The 18,110-nt window shown below is 47.1% G+C and overlaps 1 protein-coding gene across 3 annotated transcripts; it reads right to left on the reverse strand.

Moving 5' to 3' along the window:
* Positions 1–8,684: 8,684 nt before the first annotated feature.
* Positions 8,685–18,101, reverse strand: NFKBIL1 (NFKB inhibitor like 1). 3 transcript variants are annotated; one of them, XM_046006484.1, is made up of 4 exons: positions 17,975–18,101; positions 16,583–16,859; positions 9,695–9,916; positions 8,685–9,515 (listed from the first exon to the last, which is right to left on the reverse strand). In XM_046006484.1, exons 2-4 carry the CDS (start codon positions 16,845–16,847, stop codon positions 8,908–8,910), a joined length of 1,095 nt encoding a protein of 364 aa, XP_045862440.1. In that variant the 5' UTR covers positions 16,848–16,859; positions 17,975–18,101; the 3' UTR covers positions 8,685–8,907. The 3 variants fall into 3 exon arrangements, with proteins under 3 accessions (XP_045862440.1, XP_045862439.1, XP_045862438.1); XM_046006483.1 differs by having other exon boundaries at positions 17,933–18,065; XM_046006482.1 differs by lacking the exon at positions 17,975–18,101 and adding an exon at positions 17,242–17,411.
* Between the last annotated feature and the right edge of the window lie 9 nt (positions 18,102–18,110).

Raw genomic sequence — 18,110 nt, forward strand, 5'->3', positions numbered from 1 at the left:
TGACCCTAACTCAAATTTAACCTCAACCTAAATTGCAACTCAAACTACTCAACGGTAACTTCAAATCTAAACACATTCCAATAAATAAGTCTGAAAATAAACTTATCCTCTAAACTAACCCAATCTTTTTCCTACAGCTAATTTTGCAGTCAACTCATCTCCACACCCGACCCTATAGTTAAACCTGACTCAAAAGTCAAGTCCAGTCTAAGCCACAAAACTAAAGATGCGCTTTCTCCTGTTTTATTCCGTTATTCATCCATCTCTTCATTTAAGGTGTTTTTTTTTAACCCCCACTTAAGAAGTGTCTACTATGTGCTGGGCACTGTGTGAGGCAATAAGGAAATAGAGGCAAACAAAGCAGACATCCTAGTAAAGCAAGGCAGAAAGGAAATATACAGAAGTAGTGCTAGGAAGAAACAATGCAGGGGATGTGAGGAGTGGCAGAGGACTGCTTTAGACACAGTGATCAGGAAGTCCTCGGCATTTAAGCCGAGACCCAAATGACAAGTAAAAGTGACCAGGTGAAGGTTTAGGGGAGAAGCATTCCAGGCAAAGGGAAGAGCTACTGCAAAGGGTGGAAGGTAGAAATGAGCTGGGGGTGTTGAGGGACAGAAAGGGAACTGATGTGGCTGGAACAGAGAGAGAGCAGGAGTGGGGTGGGCGATGAGGTCAGAGAGAGGAGGCAGGAGCCAGATCACGCAGGACCGTTCCAAGAGAAATAAAGCATCCAGCTTTTGTTCAACCATGGGAAGCCTTTGGAGGGTGTATATACGTATGTGTGTGTGTGTGTGTATAAAGGCAGAAGGGAGGAGAAGTGGGTGGGGAGGAGGAAGAGGACAGAGAGGAGTGAGGCAGAGGTAATTGGATTTATGTTTTTAAAAGACCCTGTGTCTAGGGCACCTGGGTGGCTCAGTCAGTTAAGCATCTGTCTCCAGCTCAGGTCATGATCCCAGGGTCCTGGGATCGATTTCCACGTCCAGCTCCCTGCTCAGTGGGGAGACTACTTCTTCTGCCGATTTCCCACTCATGCTTCTTTCTCTTGCTCACTCTTTCTCCCAAATAAATAAATGAACTCTTAAAAAAAGAAAAGATCTTGTCTAGACAGGGTTGTAGGAGGAAAGAATGAAAGCAGGGACATCGGTTAGGAGACAATGGCAGCGGTAGGCGGAGAGAAGGTAGTGGCAGCCATAAAGATGGAGAAAAGTAGACAAATGTGGGATATATCTCAGGGTAGAATTTTCAGGACTTTATGAGAGAGTGGATGGATTTTGGGGGGTGTTGGAAGATAGGGAGACTGGGAGGAATGTGGATTCTGATGAAGTAGGAGAACAAAACATTCAATTTTGAATATGTTAAGTCTAAATCCATTGGACAGACATCCAAGTGGAGAAGACACTTGGCAGTTGGACAGAAGTCTGGCTTTCAAAGGCAAGGTCAGAACTGGAGAGACAACACTGGGAGTCTTCAGCATGAAGATGGCATTTAAAACCATGGAACAGGGCCACCTGAGTGGCTCAGTGGGTTAAGCCTCTGCCTTCTGCTCAGGTCATGGTCTCAGGGTCCTTCGATCAAGCCCTGTATCGCATCGGGGTCTCTGCTCAGTGGGGAGCTTGCTTCCCCCTCTCCCTCTGCCTGCCTCTCTGCGGACTTGTGCTCTCTCTCTCTCTGTCGAACAAACAAATAAAATCTTAAAAAAAAACCCCAAAACATGGAACTGGAAGACATGCTTTGTCTTGTGCTTCCCCCATGACCTTCTTCCAGGTATTTTTTTTTTTTTTTTACATCATAATAAATACTATGTACCTTCCATTCTAAATTCCAGAGGCAGCAAACTCCTGTTTCCAGAAGCAAAACCCTCCAGGCTTTTTCTTCTCCTGAACTCTCTGGGATCTAACCTCCCTGGATTAGACTCTTTACCCCCCGGACACTTCTACCAATCCATTTCACAATATGCTGTGGAACTCCTCATAGATTAAAATTCTCTGTCTCATTTTTCAAAGACTCTTCCTCTGGCATAGAACCTGGATTTACCCTAATGTTTCTCGTTTTCTCTTTGGTGAAATCTGCTCTTCCTTCTACCCAATCACAAGGGGCAGGGGGCAGAGAAGAGACCACTATTCAGCACCACTGGTAACCTCCTTTTCTTCTCTTGAAGCCCATGCCTTTTGCATTTGCCATGCTCTTCCTATCTGCTCAGCAGTCTTCTATACCAATATCTTTATCACATTCTTTTTTTAAATATATTTTTTAAGATTTTATTTATTTATTTGACAGAGAGAGAGAGATCACAAGTAGGCAGAGAAGCAGGCAGAGAGAGAGGGGGAAGCAGGCTCCCTGCCGAGCAGAGAGCCCAATGTGGGGCTTGATCCCAGGACCCTGAGATCATGACCTGAGCTGAAGGCAGAGGCTTAACCCACTGAGCCACCCAGGTGCCCCTCTTTATCACATTCTTTTTTTTTTTTTTAAAGATTTTATTTATTTATTTGTCAGAGAGAGAGAGAGAGAGCGAGAGCGAGCACAGGCAGACAGAGTGGCAGGCAGAGACACAGAGAGAAGCAGGCTCCCCGCTGAGCATGGAGCCCGATGTGGGACTCCATCCCAGGATGCTGGGATCGTGACCTGAGCCAAAGGCAGCCGCCCAACCAGCTGAACCACCCAGGCGTCCCTCTTTATCACATTCTTTTTTTTTTTTTAAAGATTTTATTTATTTATTTGACAGACAGAGATCACAAGTAGGCAGAGAGGCAGGCAGAATGAGAGGGAGGAAGCAGACTCTCTGCTGAGCAGAGAGCCCGACGCGGGGCTCGATCCCAGGACCCTGAGATCATGACCTGAGCTGAAGGCAGAGGCTTTAACCCACTGAGCCACCCAGGCACCCCTCTTTATCACATTCTTAACAACTTTAATTCTAGCTCAGTTTTTCTCCATATCTCTTCCCCACCAACATCTTTAGAGACTTTAAAACCACACAAAATGATCTCACACAGTCCTCTCACTGCTTCAACTTTCTCAGTTACAAAACTTTATAGCCTCTTTGCCTGCTCCCGTTTAGGCACCCATGAGCAAGGTCATATCTCACACCTCAGCATCACTTGAAAGGGCTACATCTTTGAGATCTTGAGCTCCAACTTTTCCCTCTCACAACCACCATTCACTTTTCACCCCCCCTTCCCTCCCGTCATATTAGTTTCTCCATTCTCACCAAGACTTCCAACCTCTCTTCTTTCCTTGTTTTCCTTGTCCATCTGGTTTAACTTGCATTGCATGGTCAAACATTTCAGCTACTTTCACTAGCACCTTATTAGTTTTTATTATTATTATTTTTTTTAGAGAGAGCGTGAGCAGGGGTGGGGCAGAGGGAGAGAGAGAGTCTTAAAGCAGGCTCCATGCCCAGGGCAGAGCCCAATGTGGGGCTTGACCTCAGGACCCTGAAATCATGACCTGAGTCAAAATCGAGAGTCAGGCGCTTAACTGACTGAGCCACGCACTAGCACTTTAGGATCACTTGGTGTTCTACCAAGATGACCTTGAAAAACTTGTTTTGGATAAACTCAATGGTCTCATTTTTGGGGCTTTCTCCTAGGCTGCCACACACTGCAGGAGAGTCATGTCACCAGAAGAGGTCTAAGAGGTCTGCTCATCCTGGCCATCTAACCTGAGAGAGCCCTTAGGATTTCTTGATCTTCTTTTCTTGATTTGCTGCTCTACTCCTGTAGGTGATGTTCTAAATCTCTGTGCCTCTTACACCTCAATTTTACCTCTTTACTCTCAGTTGGTGAAGCTGTCATCTATTTCATTGAGCTTAAGGCCACCCAAGCTGATCTCTTCACTTCCTTCTTTTTCCTTCACTTTATTTACATGTCATCTTTTTTAAAAAAGAAACTTGAATACAACTTGTATTTTATTTATTTTTTATTTTTTAAAAGATTTTATTTATTTATCTGACAGACAGAGATCACAAGTAGGCAGAGAGGCAGGCAGAGAGAGGGGGAGGTAGGCTCCCTGCTGAGCAGAGAGCCCGACGCGGGACTCTATCCCAGGACTCTGGGATCATGACCTGAGCTGAAGGCAGAGGCTTTAATGCACTGAGTCAATGCACTGAGCCAGTGCACTTTAATGCACTGGGCACCCAGGCACCCCTTATTTACTTAAATTTTTTTTTTAAATTTATTTGAGAGAAAGAGCAAGAGAGAGAGAGAGTGATCAGGCACAAGCAGGGGCAACAGCAGGAAGAGGAAGAAACAGACTCTCCCAGGAGCAGAGAGCCCAAAATGGGACTCAATCCCAAGACCCCAAGATCATGACCCAAGCCGAAGACAGATGCTTAACTGACTCAGCCACCCAGGCTCCCCCCACTTTTTAAAAATTAAATTTAAATTTAAATTAATTTTAACATATATTTTTTCATTTATTTGCGAGAGAGAGAGCATGAGCCGGGGGAGGGGCAGAGGGAGAGGCAGACTTGGGGCTGAGTAGGGAGCCTGGCCCAGGGCTAGATCCCAGGACCCCAGGGTCATGACCTGATCCAAAAGCAGACACTTAACCGACTGAGCCACCCAGACGCCCCATCTTTCTTTTCTTTTGATTCCGAGAAGGACTCTTTATCCTGTCCAAGCCTGATCCTTTTGCTCTGTATTCCTCTTCCCGTGTCTTTACTATATTTTCCACCCCACCCCTCACATTTTCAGGATCTTTCTCTCTTCGTGCACCCTGCTTTCATTTCACAAACATGTTCAATTTTATTTCTTGAAAAAAATCTTTCCCTGGACTCTGTTTTTCTCTCTGCCATTTCATCTTTCACCTTCCTTTTCTGTGTGATGTCTTGAGACTAGCCCCCTTAACTACCCACTTTTTTGGGAACTGGTAACATTTTCCTCATCTGTAAAATTCGTGGGTTGCCCTAGAGATGATTCTTAGTTATCTTCCATATTCACCATTCTATGACTTTGTACCCACCACCTCCCTTTCCTCACCTCCCACTCATTCCTCAACCTATGTAAAGTGATTTCTGCCCCTCTGGTAAGTGGAAACTGTTTTCTCAAAATTTGTAATTGTCTAGTTCCTGAACCCAAAGGATCTTTCAACCTTCCCCTACTCGACCTCTTTGAAACATTAGATGTGGCTCTGTCTCTGCTTGGCACACCCCTCCCTTGCCCTACTTCTCTGACCGCTTCCCCACCTCCCTCCTTTATTGATTCCTCTTGCTTAGACCGTCTTCGGGGCTCTTCTGGTCATCTTCTCTCGAGGATCCTGTGCACTCCGAGGCTCAATCTCCACTAGGAAGGGAATGATGCCCGAATCTACCCCTCCAGCTCACACTTTTCTCTTGAGCTCCTGACCTGCTTGCTGGAAATCTCCACCTGACTGTTATGGCAGCACGACAAACTCAGCAGGCCTTCCTTGAACGCTTGATTACTCTAAGGAGGTGCACCCCCCTTATGACCTGTAGTTGTTACTTAGAGATTGTTTATCTCATTAGACTGCAAGTTCTATGAGGGCAGTGACTTTATATTTCATTTAAACCTTTTGTCTAGCGGAGTGCTCTGCTCCTATCAAATATATTTTGTGCTTAATCAAAATATATTGCCTCAGTGTCTGAAACAGAATTCCTTATCTTTCCCTTCAGCTTGGGGTCTCCTTCTAGGCTTAGGGAATCATCTTTCTAATCCCCTAGGCTCAAAATTCAGAGCCATCTAAAGTTCCTCTTCTAAGATTCCTCCCACTGTTCTGTCGGTTGTCTTGTGCTAATGACTTATCATCTCAAAGTTTTTAAGATCTGTTCCCTCCTTTAATACTGTTTGGAAGTACTCGGACCTAAGTGAAAGTACAGAAGTTTTGGAGTAAGATGCGCTTAGTGTTAATCTGCTACTTTTTATCCATGTGGCCTTAAGCAAGTTCAGTATGTTTAAGAGCACTGGTTTCCTCTTTATTAATTTATTTATCAAAATATTTTATTTATTTGACACAGAGAGAGAGATCACAAATAGGCAAAGAGGCAGGCAGAGAGAGTGGGAAGCAGGCTCCCTGCTGGGCAGAGAGCCCGATTTGGGGCTTGATCCCAGGACCCTAAGGCAGAGGCTTAACCCTCTGAGCCACCCAGGCGCCCCTGGTTCCCTCTTTATAATGGAGATCTACCACCCACCTTCTGAACAGTTGTTCGCAGGATTACTCCTGTTAGGAAAGGGCTTGACATGGCAGGTGTTCATAGAACAAGTGATCGATCTATCGTTGCTTTCTTCTTTATTCCTCATCTGTAACCCCTGCAGCACTCTCCTGTTCTCTCCCTCTCTTCTGCACAGCTGCCACTAGCACCGAGACACACAGGAAGAGGTCCCAGACCCTTTACCTTGGCCTCCTGTGGGCCTCTCTTCAACACGTGCTTACTCACACCTGTGCTTTGTCTGTCCCAGGACATTCGTCTTTTCCTCAGTATACTGTTTTCTGACTCCTGGTCTCAGCTGAAGCCATTTCCACTTGTCTGCGGAGCCTGTCTCTTCATCTCTACCCATAGAAATTCTGCCCATTCATCAGCACCAGTCAAATACCCTCTCCTGGCTCAGCACCCTCCCCCACCCCTTTTCTGTATCCACTATGTCTTACTCCCCAACATGTACTCAGCATCATGCCCTGAATGACAATTAGGTATATACCTCGCTTCCCCTGTTGGACGGCAAGCTTGCAGCAGTCTGGATTTCTCTTTGGGCTACTTGTTGCTCATTTGAACTACACTGAATAGAGTCCCTCCCAGATCCTTTTCCTAGCTTAACTCAAGCTGACCCCAAGCCCAATCCCCCAGCTGACCCTTTTTGATCTCACTGGTCTTGTTCCCTAATCCTGTTTTTCTAACTGAACCCCAGCACGTCATCCTTCACCAAGAATTGATTCCTCGTTCCAGGTTCCAGCTCTCAAGAGCAGATGCACACATTCACACCTCCCCAGTGTTTCACAGTAGGCACTGAGTCATCCCTTGGGGATCCCTGGGCCCCCCTCCCTGCCCCCACCATGGTGGACAGGATGCCTGCTGCCTGGCCCAGGGGGGTCAGAGGAAGCCAGGGCCTCTAGGGCTCAGTATTTTTATCAGCCTAGGAAACAAGAGACACAGAAGCGGAAACCCTGTGGTCAGAGAAAGTGAACAGCCCTCATCTCAGGGGAACCCCCAAAAGGGCTGGGGGCCAGACACCAGGGAGGGACGTTGAAAAGAAGGTGGTTTGGGGCCAGGTATCAGGGCTTATTTTGATTTGGTTTTATGTAACTCTTGCAGAGCGGAAACGATGTGCTTCAAAACCAGAGAAAAATTTGCTGGATGGAGGAGCAAATTTGGACACCAAAGGTTTCTGTTGCTTATCTCTCAACCCCCAGCTTAGGGATCCTAACCCCAACTCCCCGAACTCCCCCCAACTCCAAACCTGGGTTCTTTGCATGCCACTTCCGAAATCTCCGGCCTGTGAGAGGAACCGGACGCCTGGGTTGCTCACAGCTCGCAGGCTCTTCTCTGAATCACAGCAGCTTCCTCTCACAGGATCTTTCTCATCAGCTCTTCCTCCTCCTGACCCTGAACAGATGCCTGGTCCCTGGGAGGCCTTCCATCTCCTGGCTGTCTTCTCCCAAGGTCTCGGGCCCACCCAGTGTTCCCCTGCTTCCACGGGCTTCCCTCCCTATGCTCTACCGCCCTCTGGGTTCTCTTGAGTACAACAGGGCTCCACACCTAAAAAATTCGTTTCTGATTCTTAAGATTCTCTGTTGTAGATGTGTGTAGACTGCACACGCCAGTGCATGCCTGTAACTCTTTTCTTTTTGTGGAGTTCGCTGTTGTGTCTTGGAGGATGGCAGTGGCACTGTCTGCAACTTCCTCTCCCCATTCTGGGGAGCCTGAGTGGAGACTGAGTATGGGACAGTGAAAGAGATGGCGCCAGACCCCCTCCCACTGCCCCTCAGGACCTTTTCCTCAACTTCAGCAAAAGGGGTGTATCTGGAAGGCCAAGTCTAGACTGCCCAGAGATAAAGCCTAGGTGTGGGAGAGGGGCAGAAGCTGGAGAGGACTGGGGCCCTGGACGAGACATAGGATTGAGGAGCTAGAGGGGAGACAGCCTTGGGTGTGGATCCCTGGTTGCCCAAGAACAGACAATCCAGGTTACATAATTTGGCTCTTTCCACCTCCTTCCCCTGCTCCTAATTTTAGCAACCGAAATTCCACTCCCCCACAGGGCTCTTCCTCTGTCCATTCTGCTTCTATCCCATCCTCCCACAACCTCCTCATGGCCCCCAGCTCCAGCTACCCCCAACTCAGATCATTCAGTGACTCAGCAAAGGGAAAGCCCTGTGTTGGGGGAGGGGGTGTTCAGTGGGGAGGAGGATGTGGTTCTGGCTGGGGAACTGGGGAGAGGAGGGAAACTGGTTTTGTTCTCTTTTTCGTCTCTGTTCATGTCTATTTCTCCAGTCACTGACAGCGGAGGAGCCCAGCACAGGGAGTGGTGACTGGTGGGCAAACTGGGTCTTCTCAGAGCTGCCTTTGTGGCTGGGCAAGCAGGGCCTTCTTGGCTCCAGCTGAGAGCCCATCTTGGTGTGTACGTGCGTGTTGCAGGTGTGTAGGAGCTGCGGGCTCTGGCAGGCGGGGTGGGAAAGGAGATGTCATGTATGATGAAAACCACAGCAATGGAAAAAGGCAGAGGAGACACCAGGAGTGAGATGTGGAACCAGGTCTTATTAGGAAATGGAGGAGTCAAGGAGCAGTGGTGGTGGCCCATATCCTCCCCACTCCCACTCATTACAAGTTTCGCTCCCACCCCATATCCTTTGCTGCGTAGCATCAGCCTCTTCCTCGTCGTCCCCATACCTGACCTTCCCCTCACTGCTGCCCTGCCTCTAAGGCTGCATTCCTTGCAGTTTCTCACTCTTTCCCTGGGGTCACTTGAGGGCCTCCGCATGGCGGTTCAGGGCTTGAGAAAGGGCCGTCACGGCCCCCATCACACGGCCCAGCTCCCAGGTCTCAATCTGGCTTCGGAATCGCTGCAGGAAGCGGTCAGGGTGCCAGCGGACCTGCTGGACCCTCAAGTACCTTCTCAGGGCCCCCTGCTCCTCCAAGGGGGGGCCCCTGGCCACCAGGGCTGCGGCCATGGCCTCTGGGTCCCCTCCCCCAGGGCAAGGCCAGGGCACATCACCAAAGCGCCAGAGGCTACCCCTCCCTGCTCCTCTTGGGTGTTCTGCCCTGAGCCCAGCCCTGGCTGGCTCTGGCCCTCGGTCCCCACGAGCCTCCTGTGTCCTCTTGGCTCGGCTCTCACGCAGTTCTTCCTCTTTGGCCCGGGCTTGCTCTCGGAAGAGCCGCTGCTCCTCCTCCTGCCGCTCCTCCTCCTGCCGTTGCCAGCTGTGACTGGAGCCCTCAGCCCGTGGGGGTCGGCAGGCTCCCTCTGCCTTGCGCTGCTGCTGCTGCTGGTGCTTCTGTGCATGCTCCTGGCCCAGGCGCTCTGACCAGGCTGAGAAGGACTCCGGCTCCTGGGTCTCATGGGAGGCATCATCTGTTTGGGAGGGCAGGATGGGGGTGGCCGGGAAATGCTGTTGAGGAGGTGACAGGCAAGAGGGGAGGGCAGTATAGAGGAAGGGGGTACAGGAGGCCAGCAAGAACATGCATGCGGTGGGTACAGGAAAAGCAGTCAAGGGGAAGAAGGGCAGCTGTGGATGGGAATGGATTCCTCACCTTCAAATCTCCCAATGACCTCTTGCCACTCATCCTCCAGCTCTCCCTGCAGCTTCTGCCTCCATTCCCGCTCCTTAGAGGCCTCGTCCTTTTCCTCCTCTTCAGCAGAATCCCAGGGGGGTCCCCAGCCCAAAATTTGCCCAGGGGTCTCCCCATCCTTATTCTTTATTCCCATAGCAGAAGGGCAGCGACTCAACAGTGGCAGGAAGAAGTCCGTGTAGGCTGTTGGTGGGAGAGCAGTGAGCAGAAATTAGCTGGGACTCCCATTCCTTGACACGGCTGCCATCTTGAATCCTGCTGGTCACTCACTCCCTTGGTCCTAGAGCAATGGAAGTGGTTGCCCACACAGAAGCCTCCTGGGTATTAGGAAATCACTGTCACTGACAAATATTTACTAATAGTTTACCACATACGTGAGAAGAGTATTCTGATCCGAGTCCCTACAAACTATTTTAGTGTCCTAGGAATTCCACTGTGTTAAATGACATTTTCCAGCCTGCCTCCAGACACCCTGGGCAATGTCAAAAACTTCTAACTAGGGGTGCCTGGGTGGCTCAGTGGGTTAAAGCCTCTGCCTTCGGCTCAGGTCATGATCCCAGGGTCCTGGGATCGAGCCCCGCATCGGGCTCTCTGCTCAGCAAGGAGCCTGCTTCCTCCTCTCTTTCTGCCTGCTTCTCTGCCTACTTGTGATCTCCTTGTCTGTCAAATAAATAAATAAAATCTTAAAAAACAACAAACAAACAAACAAATCCCTCTAACTATGTATTTCATTTTTGGTTTGAGAATATTGTCACTTTACAACTCTTACCGTGTTTCTGACCCAAAGCTATACTTCAGACTGGTAAAATAACTGAACATTTTACTCTGCAACATTATAAATATATAAATAAATAACAAGAACCATTTCATATCACTTTTCAATAAACTGAGTAAAATAAATGTTTTCAGGGAGGGGAATTTCTCTCAGCCAACCTCATACAGCACATTCTGGGAGAGGGGTGGGGAGGTAGAGGGTCTACACCAGCAACAAGTTTAAGCCACAGAAATGTTCTCAGCAGCAAAGCAAGCTCTTTCCAAATTGACTACTGATCTAGGGCAGGAGAAAGGGGCTGAGATAGAGGGTCCCACCCAGGCGCTGGCTGACAGGAGGGTGGGGGTAAAAAGAAGGACTGATGTTCCTGAACTCTCTTCTTTCCTGAGCCCTGACCTCACTGCATCCACTCTAGCATGAGCTGAAGGCCATGCTGCCCACTTTACCACCAGCCTGGCACTCTACCCCTGGCCCAGCCCACCCGCTATGGCCACCAAGCACCTCTTTCACTCCTGGGACAGAGGAAGGTGAGTGAGGCACCCTCCCTTCCTGTGGACCTACTTTCTCTCCTTAGGGCAGGAGGAAATGGGCGGCCAGTCCTTAAATCTTTACTTTGTGGTGCTGCCAAGTATTGGCCACCTGGCAAAAGGATGGGACAAGGGAAGGGTTATCCTGTCACTGCCAGGAAGGTAGGATAACACAATGGGCCCACCTTGGCTGGCCAAGGCCCATCGCTCCCCACCCATCATCTCTTGGTACACTTGTGTGCTGCCCAGCTTAAACCCCATCAGGATGAGAGGAGGTGGGGCCACTTCTCTTTACCACTGATGTGACCTGTCACCAGCCCTCTCCACCTGTCCCACCCAGCAAATACCTAGTCCTGTCTTTCAACTGCTTACTCTCCACTACAGTTCACAGCAGGTACGAGGATAGGTGCGTGTTCAGGCTTGCACAGGTTTTTAAATTCATGGGTTTTAAGGACTATAAAACATGGTAAGTAAAATATGGTACAGAATATTCAATAACCCCTAAAAATGTTCGTGTGTGGAAAAAGCTGGCTATGAAACTATACATAGGATTCAACCACAACTGTGTAAAAGAAGAGGCCAAATCCTATGGTTGAAAAAAAAAAAAAAAACAGACTAGAAAAAAATATGTAAAAACCCTAGTCTCTGGGTGGTAAGACTATGGATGGCTGTCCTCCAATCTTAATTGGTTAATATTTAATTTAATTTAAAAATTTAAAAAAGATTTTATTATTTACTTGGCAGAGAGAGAGACAGCGAAAGAGGGAACATGAGCAGGGGGAGTGGGACAGGGAGAAGCAGGCTTCCCACTGAACAGGGAGCCTGATGTGGGGCTCCCTCCCAGGACCCTGGGATCATGACCTGAGCCGAGGGCAGATGTTTGACTAAGCCACCCAGGCACCCCTGGTTAATGTTTCAATATGAAAGGGATATAACTAATGAGAAAATTTTCTTTTTTAAGAACGAAGAATACATTTAATCACTGTTAACAGTTTGCTATGGTCCCTTCCGGTCCTGTCGGGGTACAAATGTACAGGATGACTTTTTTTCAGAGATATGTCATCATGCTATATGTTTGTTTGGCAACTTGCTTTTTTCACCTACTATCTCATTCGTACTTTTCCACAGGAGTGTACACAGTCTACCTCATTCTTTTTTATGATCATGTAGTGTTCCGCTTTGTGTATGAAACAAACATCTCCCCACATCCAGTCAATAGACTTTGTTTCCAAAAATGTTCAGCCTCCTACATATGTCTTTGTAGACTCCTTACAGTATTTCTGTGGGGTAGATTATCAGAAGTGGAATTTCTGAGTCAAAGGACATGAGCGATTTTACCAAACTGCTCTCAAATTTGTGCCAACATATACTCCTACAGAGAATATAAGAATGCCTGTGTTGTCCTTTACCAAGACTGAGTATCATCAACCAATCCTTTTAATTTTGCTCATCTGATATATGAAAAAAATGATCTTATTAATGAAATTTACTGTACTTTATATGTTCTTTGGCTTTTTCTTCTTCTTTTTTTTAATTTGACAGAGAGCGAGATCACAAGTAGGCAGAGAGGCAGGCAGAGAGAGAGGAGGAAGCAGGCTCCCCGCTGAGCAGAGAGCCCGATGTGAAGCTCGATCCCAGGACCCTGAGATCATGACTTGAGCCGAAGACAGAGGCTTAACCCACTGAGCCACCCAGGCGCCCCTTTTTCTTTCTTTTTTAAAAAAGATTTTTATTTTTAAGTAATCTCTATTCACGACCCTGAGATAAGAGTCACAAGCTCTGGTGACTGAGCCAGCCAGGTGCCCCTGGCTCTTCATTTGTGAATGACCTGTTCATATTCTCTGCCTACTTTTAAGATATTATATATGTAGACACGAGAATTCTTTATATATTATAGATATCAACCCCTTGTGTCAAGTATTTGTAAATAAGTTCTCCCATCTTTGAAAAGTTTTTATGTAGTTAAATCCATATCGATATTTTCTTTTATAGCCTTTGGCTTTACTGCATCCTTAGAAAGGCTTTCTCCCCTCTAAGATTATAAAAATATCCTCTTGTGGTTTTTTCTACTATCTTTTTATTTATCTAAAAAAAAAGGAGGGGCACCTGGGTGGCTCAGTTGGTTAAGCATCTGCCTTATGCTTGGATCATGGTCCTGGGGTCATGCCCTGTACAGGGCTCCCTGCTCAGTGGGGAGCCTGCTTCTCCCTCTGCCAACTGCTCCCCCTGCTTGTGCTCTATCTCTTTCAGATAAATAAATAAAGTCTTTAAAAAAATGTAGAAAGTATAGTACAATAAGCACTCCTATTCCTCCCACAAGGTATGTTACTGTTCTGTAATTTTTGCAACATTATTTTGTTTTCAAGAAATAAACTATCATAGATAAAATTAAAGATTTCTCTGATGCTGCCTTCTAAATTTTATTCCCCTCCCCAGAGGAAACTCCTCCCATGAATTTGGTACGAACCCTTCCTGTCACACTTAGATCTTTAAGCAGCTGTACTTCTGAGTCAGGTATGAGGTAGGACTGTTCCTCAGATGAGCCAAATACTTCAAGGCTGTTTATTAAATAGCTCGCTGCCCTCTGGTGATTTGAAATGCCACCTTTATCATCAATTTAGCAGTACAGATCGACTTCCCAGTGTTCTTTAATTAGTATGGTGTACTTTTACATTAGGAAAAATATGTATGAAAAAAAAATCTGAAGTAAACATGTACTTTGCCTTAGTGACAGAAGCACTGCTCTTCCCCTCTCCATTTTGAGACGTGATTTCTACCTTAAAGGGATGTTCACACTAACTGGCACAACACATTTTTGAAAGACACCAATACTGGAAGCTTATATTGAGTGATGATTGACTGAGGCATGGAGGAAGAAAAGGTAAGAGTGGGGGGGGGGTCAAAGAGGGCTTCAAGGAGGAGGCGGGGCTTATGTTGGGCTGGGAAGGGAGGATAACATAGTAAAGTAAAAATCAGGTGGATGGGAAGGCAACAGGTAAGAGACAGGCAGTCTTGTGAAAAACATGTTTGGGGTCACTGAAGACAGCTGAAGCTGCAAGTTTGTGGTTGTGCTTATGGTAGGAAAGGCTGGAAAGGAAAACGGAACATAAACCAGACAGCTCAGCTATCTGCAAAACAGGGCCACAGCTTACTCCTACTGTGCAGCTCAAAGTGAGTAGCAGGTAGTAGAGGTTTGGTACTGTGCTGGCACAGAGCAGAAGTACACTCAATGTGACAATAAAAAAAAATACCAGGCTGCCTTTGGACTTTCTTTTTGCAAAGACTGTGAGAAAATGACCTATTGTTTCTTAGTGTTCACTAGTTCTTGTTGTGGGTAGAGAATGGTTATTGCCTGACTAAGGTATGTTTATACAAGGGTCTTTGACACCTAAGACCACTTCCCCAGGAGGTGACCGGTCCTAAAAGGAAGTTACCGAAAGCCATTCATTGGCATCTCATTGGTTGTGACCACATAGCCCAGTCAATCCAGCAGGAATTGCCTCACCCCTCGCACCTAATTTGGGAATGTGGGAAAACCTCCCTTTCCTCAGGGGATCCTGGGTCATTTCATCTGTTCAAAGAACGTATTTGCATTTTAAGACCTAATGGTCTCTAAAGCAGCTCAAAACTGAATGAGATGGGCCATTCTACCGAAGAGCCATAAGGCCACCTGGTGGCAGGGCTGTTAGGGAACAGAAGAAGTAAGGCCTGAGAAGATACCAGGGCTTGGTTGGGAACTAAGGGCAGGCCCCCCCTTAGGAAGACAACCTGTTGGCTAGGATATTTCAGGAAGTTCCTGAAGCTTCAAGACCCTAATTTCCTCATCTGTAATTGGATAATAGTATCGGTCTCATACGCTTCTTAGATGTCAATATAATGAAGGAAGATCCTACTATGAGAGAGATTTTTATTACTCAAAAAGCCATAATTGGGTAATATAAGAATAAAAATAACAATACTTTTCATCTGGTGGGTGCCAAACCTGTACCAAGTGCTTGCCTCATTTACTTGTCACAACTTCCATTTAGAGAGGCAAGTTAAAAAATAAAAAATAATAATTAAAAAAAGGGATTAAAATTGGGCTCATTTTAGTTAAGTTAAGCTGCATGTCCCTGGTACACAGCCTGTAGGTGGTAGAGTCTGAACTTGGAGGAGGTCTGAAATCTGCCACACGGTTCTCTACTCTCTTGCCATGTTTAATGTCAGCTGTCAAATTAGATGCCTACATTTTGCAAACCTCCTCGTTTTAAGTTTTTGGTTTTTTAAAAATCTGAATATGCCAGCCTATCTTACTATATTAAAAGGAATTAAAAAAAAGGGTTTTTTTTTTTTTTCCTATATGGGTAAAGTTTTGGGGGTGAGAGGGGTTTCTGCTGGGGAGCTAGAAGATAGTAATAGTAGCAATCAAACTGGGTTGTTCATCCCAACCTAGGGATTTTCCTCTACTGTTCTTACTTTAGAAGGAAAATCTATAGCAGGGGAAAATTGCCAGAAGGTTTTATTTTCCTAAGGGCTGCTACCTCTACCGAGCTGTGTCCATTGTCAATAGGTCCCCATCTGAAACCCTCTGTGTCAAAGGTTTTTCAGAACTCAGATGTTTTTGGGATTTGATAGATCTGATCTGAAAGTACATTCACTGTATATTCAGTAGCTGGGGAGGGCCTGGGCCACTCCAATAACCAAACACATGAATGTTTCTGTGGAGAAATGTATGAACATTGACATCTGTAGGATGAAAACGACTCAGAGATAGTCTCGCTTTAGTTCAGGTTAGTTTTTCTCACCAAACGAGTCTGGTGAAAAATGTTTGGCTCTTAGTGTTTTTGAGTTGCAGAGAGGACGGTGAAGGGAGTACGGATCTTTTGATAACAGGAGCACTACTGGCCAACATCTGCTGTGTGCTAATCACATGCCAGGTGCTCTAATTATGCATTGTGTCATCAAAATATATGATACAGCACGTTTTGAACATGGGCGCTATCACTGTGTAATTCTATAATGTATCACACAGAATAAGACAGTTGTTAAGAGTACAGATGATTTAGCTAGGATGCCTGGATTCTAATTCTTCATCTGAGAAATAGGGGATAATATTAGTTCTTATTGTTATGAGGATTAACTGGGCTGTTCTGTGAGAAGTGCTGGGACATAGTGAGAATTGTTGTTATTTAATTCTGCATGAGGGCAAACTAAGCCTCAGGGAAGTTTAGTAAATAGGCCAAGAGTACACAGCTGTTAAGTGTGGCACGGGGATTTGAACCCAGGCAGTGGAACTGCAGAACCTAACCTCTATCTTACTTTTTGCACTGCAGGCAAACAACCAGTCAAGAGACAAAGGAGCTATAATCTTATAAGTTGTGAAATTTGAAGCTGTCGTTTTGAGAATGTTGGGTTCTTCAGACAATGGTAGCTCAGTAATATAAAGTCACAAATACCAACGGGGTCAACTACCTTCCCAGGCACAACTAGCTTATTTTTCAGCTGCTGGCCTTCATCTCATTTGCGGTCAGTCAGTGGCTCACGACCTTGTTCCCCACCAGGAAAACTCACCATCAGGGCCCTGGCGGGCAGCAGCGTGCAGCGCTGTGTCCCCGTGGCGGTCCTGGTGGGCAGGATCAGCCCCAAGCCGAAGCAGCAGGCACAGGGCAGGGGCATCGTGGCGGGCACAGGCCCGGTGCAGTGGTGGGGGTTGCCCAGCGTCTACATCGAGGCCTGGGTGTCGCTGGAGGAGGGCCTGGGCCCGGACCAGCCGTCCTGCAGACAAGTAACGACGGAAGCGACGCTCTCGGCGTTGGCGGCGGGAAGTGGAGGCCATGGAAGTCTTGGGCTGAGGAAGAAGGAAAAAAAGGTAGCTGTCAGGGCCCCAGCCTGGCCTTGTCCCTCCCCCGCCGCCCCTGACATCACCTCTTGTTCCTCCCTTTGGCCCCCCCTTCCTACATCTTCAGCAAGAGATGAAGCCTCTCCTCTCATCCCTCAGCCAGATGCTAGGTTTGAAAAAAATTTTGAAGGGGGCTTGGGTCACAGATTTTTTAACGTAAAATTTGAGAAAAGGGTAATTGCTTTGAGGTTCATTAGCCCAGATAATTTTTAATAGGAGACTTTGAAAAAGACAAATAAAGAATGATGGGGAAAATATTTATCAACAGAAATCTGAATTTAAAAGTCACAGATAATTTCAAATAATAATCTAGAAATGGAATATGATGTACCCGGCAGACAGATGTGGAGGCTTCTCCCTCTGGGACCTGGGGGGAGGGGTTACTCATCAGACCTGCCCCCCCACCCCCTAAGTACCCCCAAAGCTCGTAGGCCGGAGGCCTGTGTTTAAGACGCTCGGAGGAAGGGAGGCGGGAAGGGCGGAGACACTCTAGGCTGGCGGAAATGGCGCAAGCCGAGACGCCGGTAAAGGGCGGAAATGAACGCGTTACCGGATGTCGTCTCTCTCACCGAGGGGGCGAGGTGTGTGTGTTTCCTCAGTCTGGTCTCGGGTGGGGAACTTGGGAACTTAGGATAAAGGGTCCGCCTGAAACCGGAAGACTGGACGACAAAGAGGAAAAGGAGACCAGCATGGGAGAGTAGAAAGGCCGATTTAAAGGTTTATTCTCTCCTCCCCTAACCGGGAAGAGAGAGGAGATGGTTCAGAGATAGAAGATGATAAGAGAGAGAAAACAGGGGAGATAAGAAGGATTAAAAGTCATAGTGAAAATGGAAAACCACAAGGAGGCCAAGAATGGGGCTAGATAAAAAAAGACCTGTGTAAAGGCATAAAGAAACAACCGTAGGAGAAGGCAATGAAATGGATGCGGAAATTTAGACTTGGGAAAGATAAAGGGAGATGGAAACGGTAGGGAGAGGAAAAAGAGAGGGGAAGAGAAGTAGGAAGAATTCAGGGAAACCCACCATCCTCTTCTCTCAATACGCGACACATGTTGACTTCTTTACCTTCTCAGTCCATTTTCAGCCCCTCTGCGTCTCCTTCTCACTCCTCTCTGGTCCTGCCCCCACTCCTGGACGTAAGGACCGGGAAAACCCTGCACCTGCTGCGATGGTGCGAGACAGCTTTGGGCCTGGTCTCTGC

This window comes from Meles meles, chromosome 5 (assembly GCF_922984935.1).
Source record: "Meles meles chromosome 5, mMelMel3.1 paternal haplotype, whole genome shotgun sequence".
Classification (NCBI taxonomy): Eukaryota; Metazoa; Chordata; class Mammalia; order Carnivora; family Mustelidae; genus Meles; species Meles meles.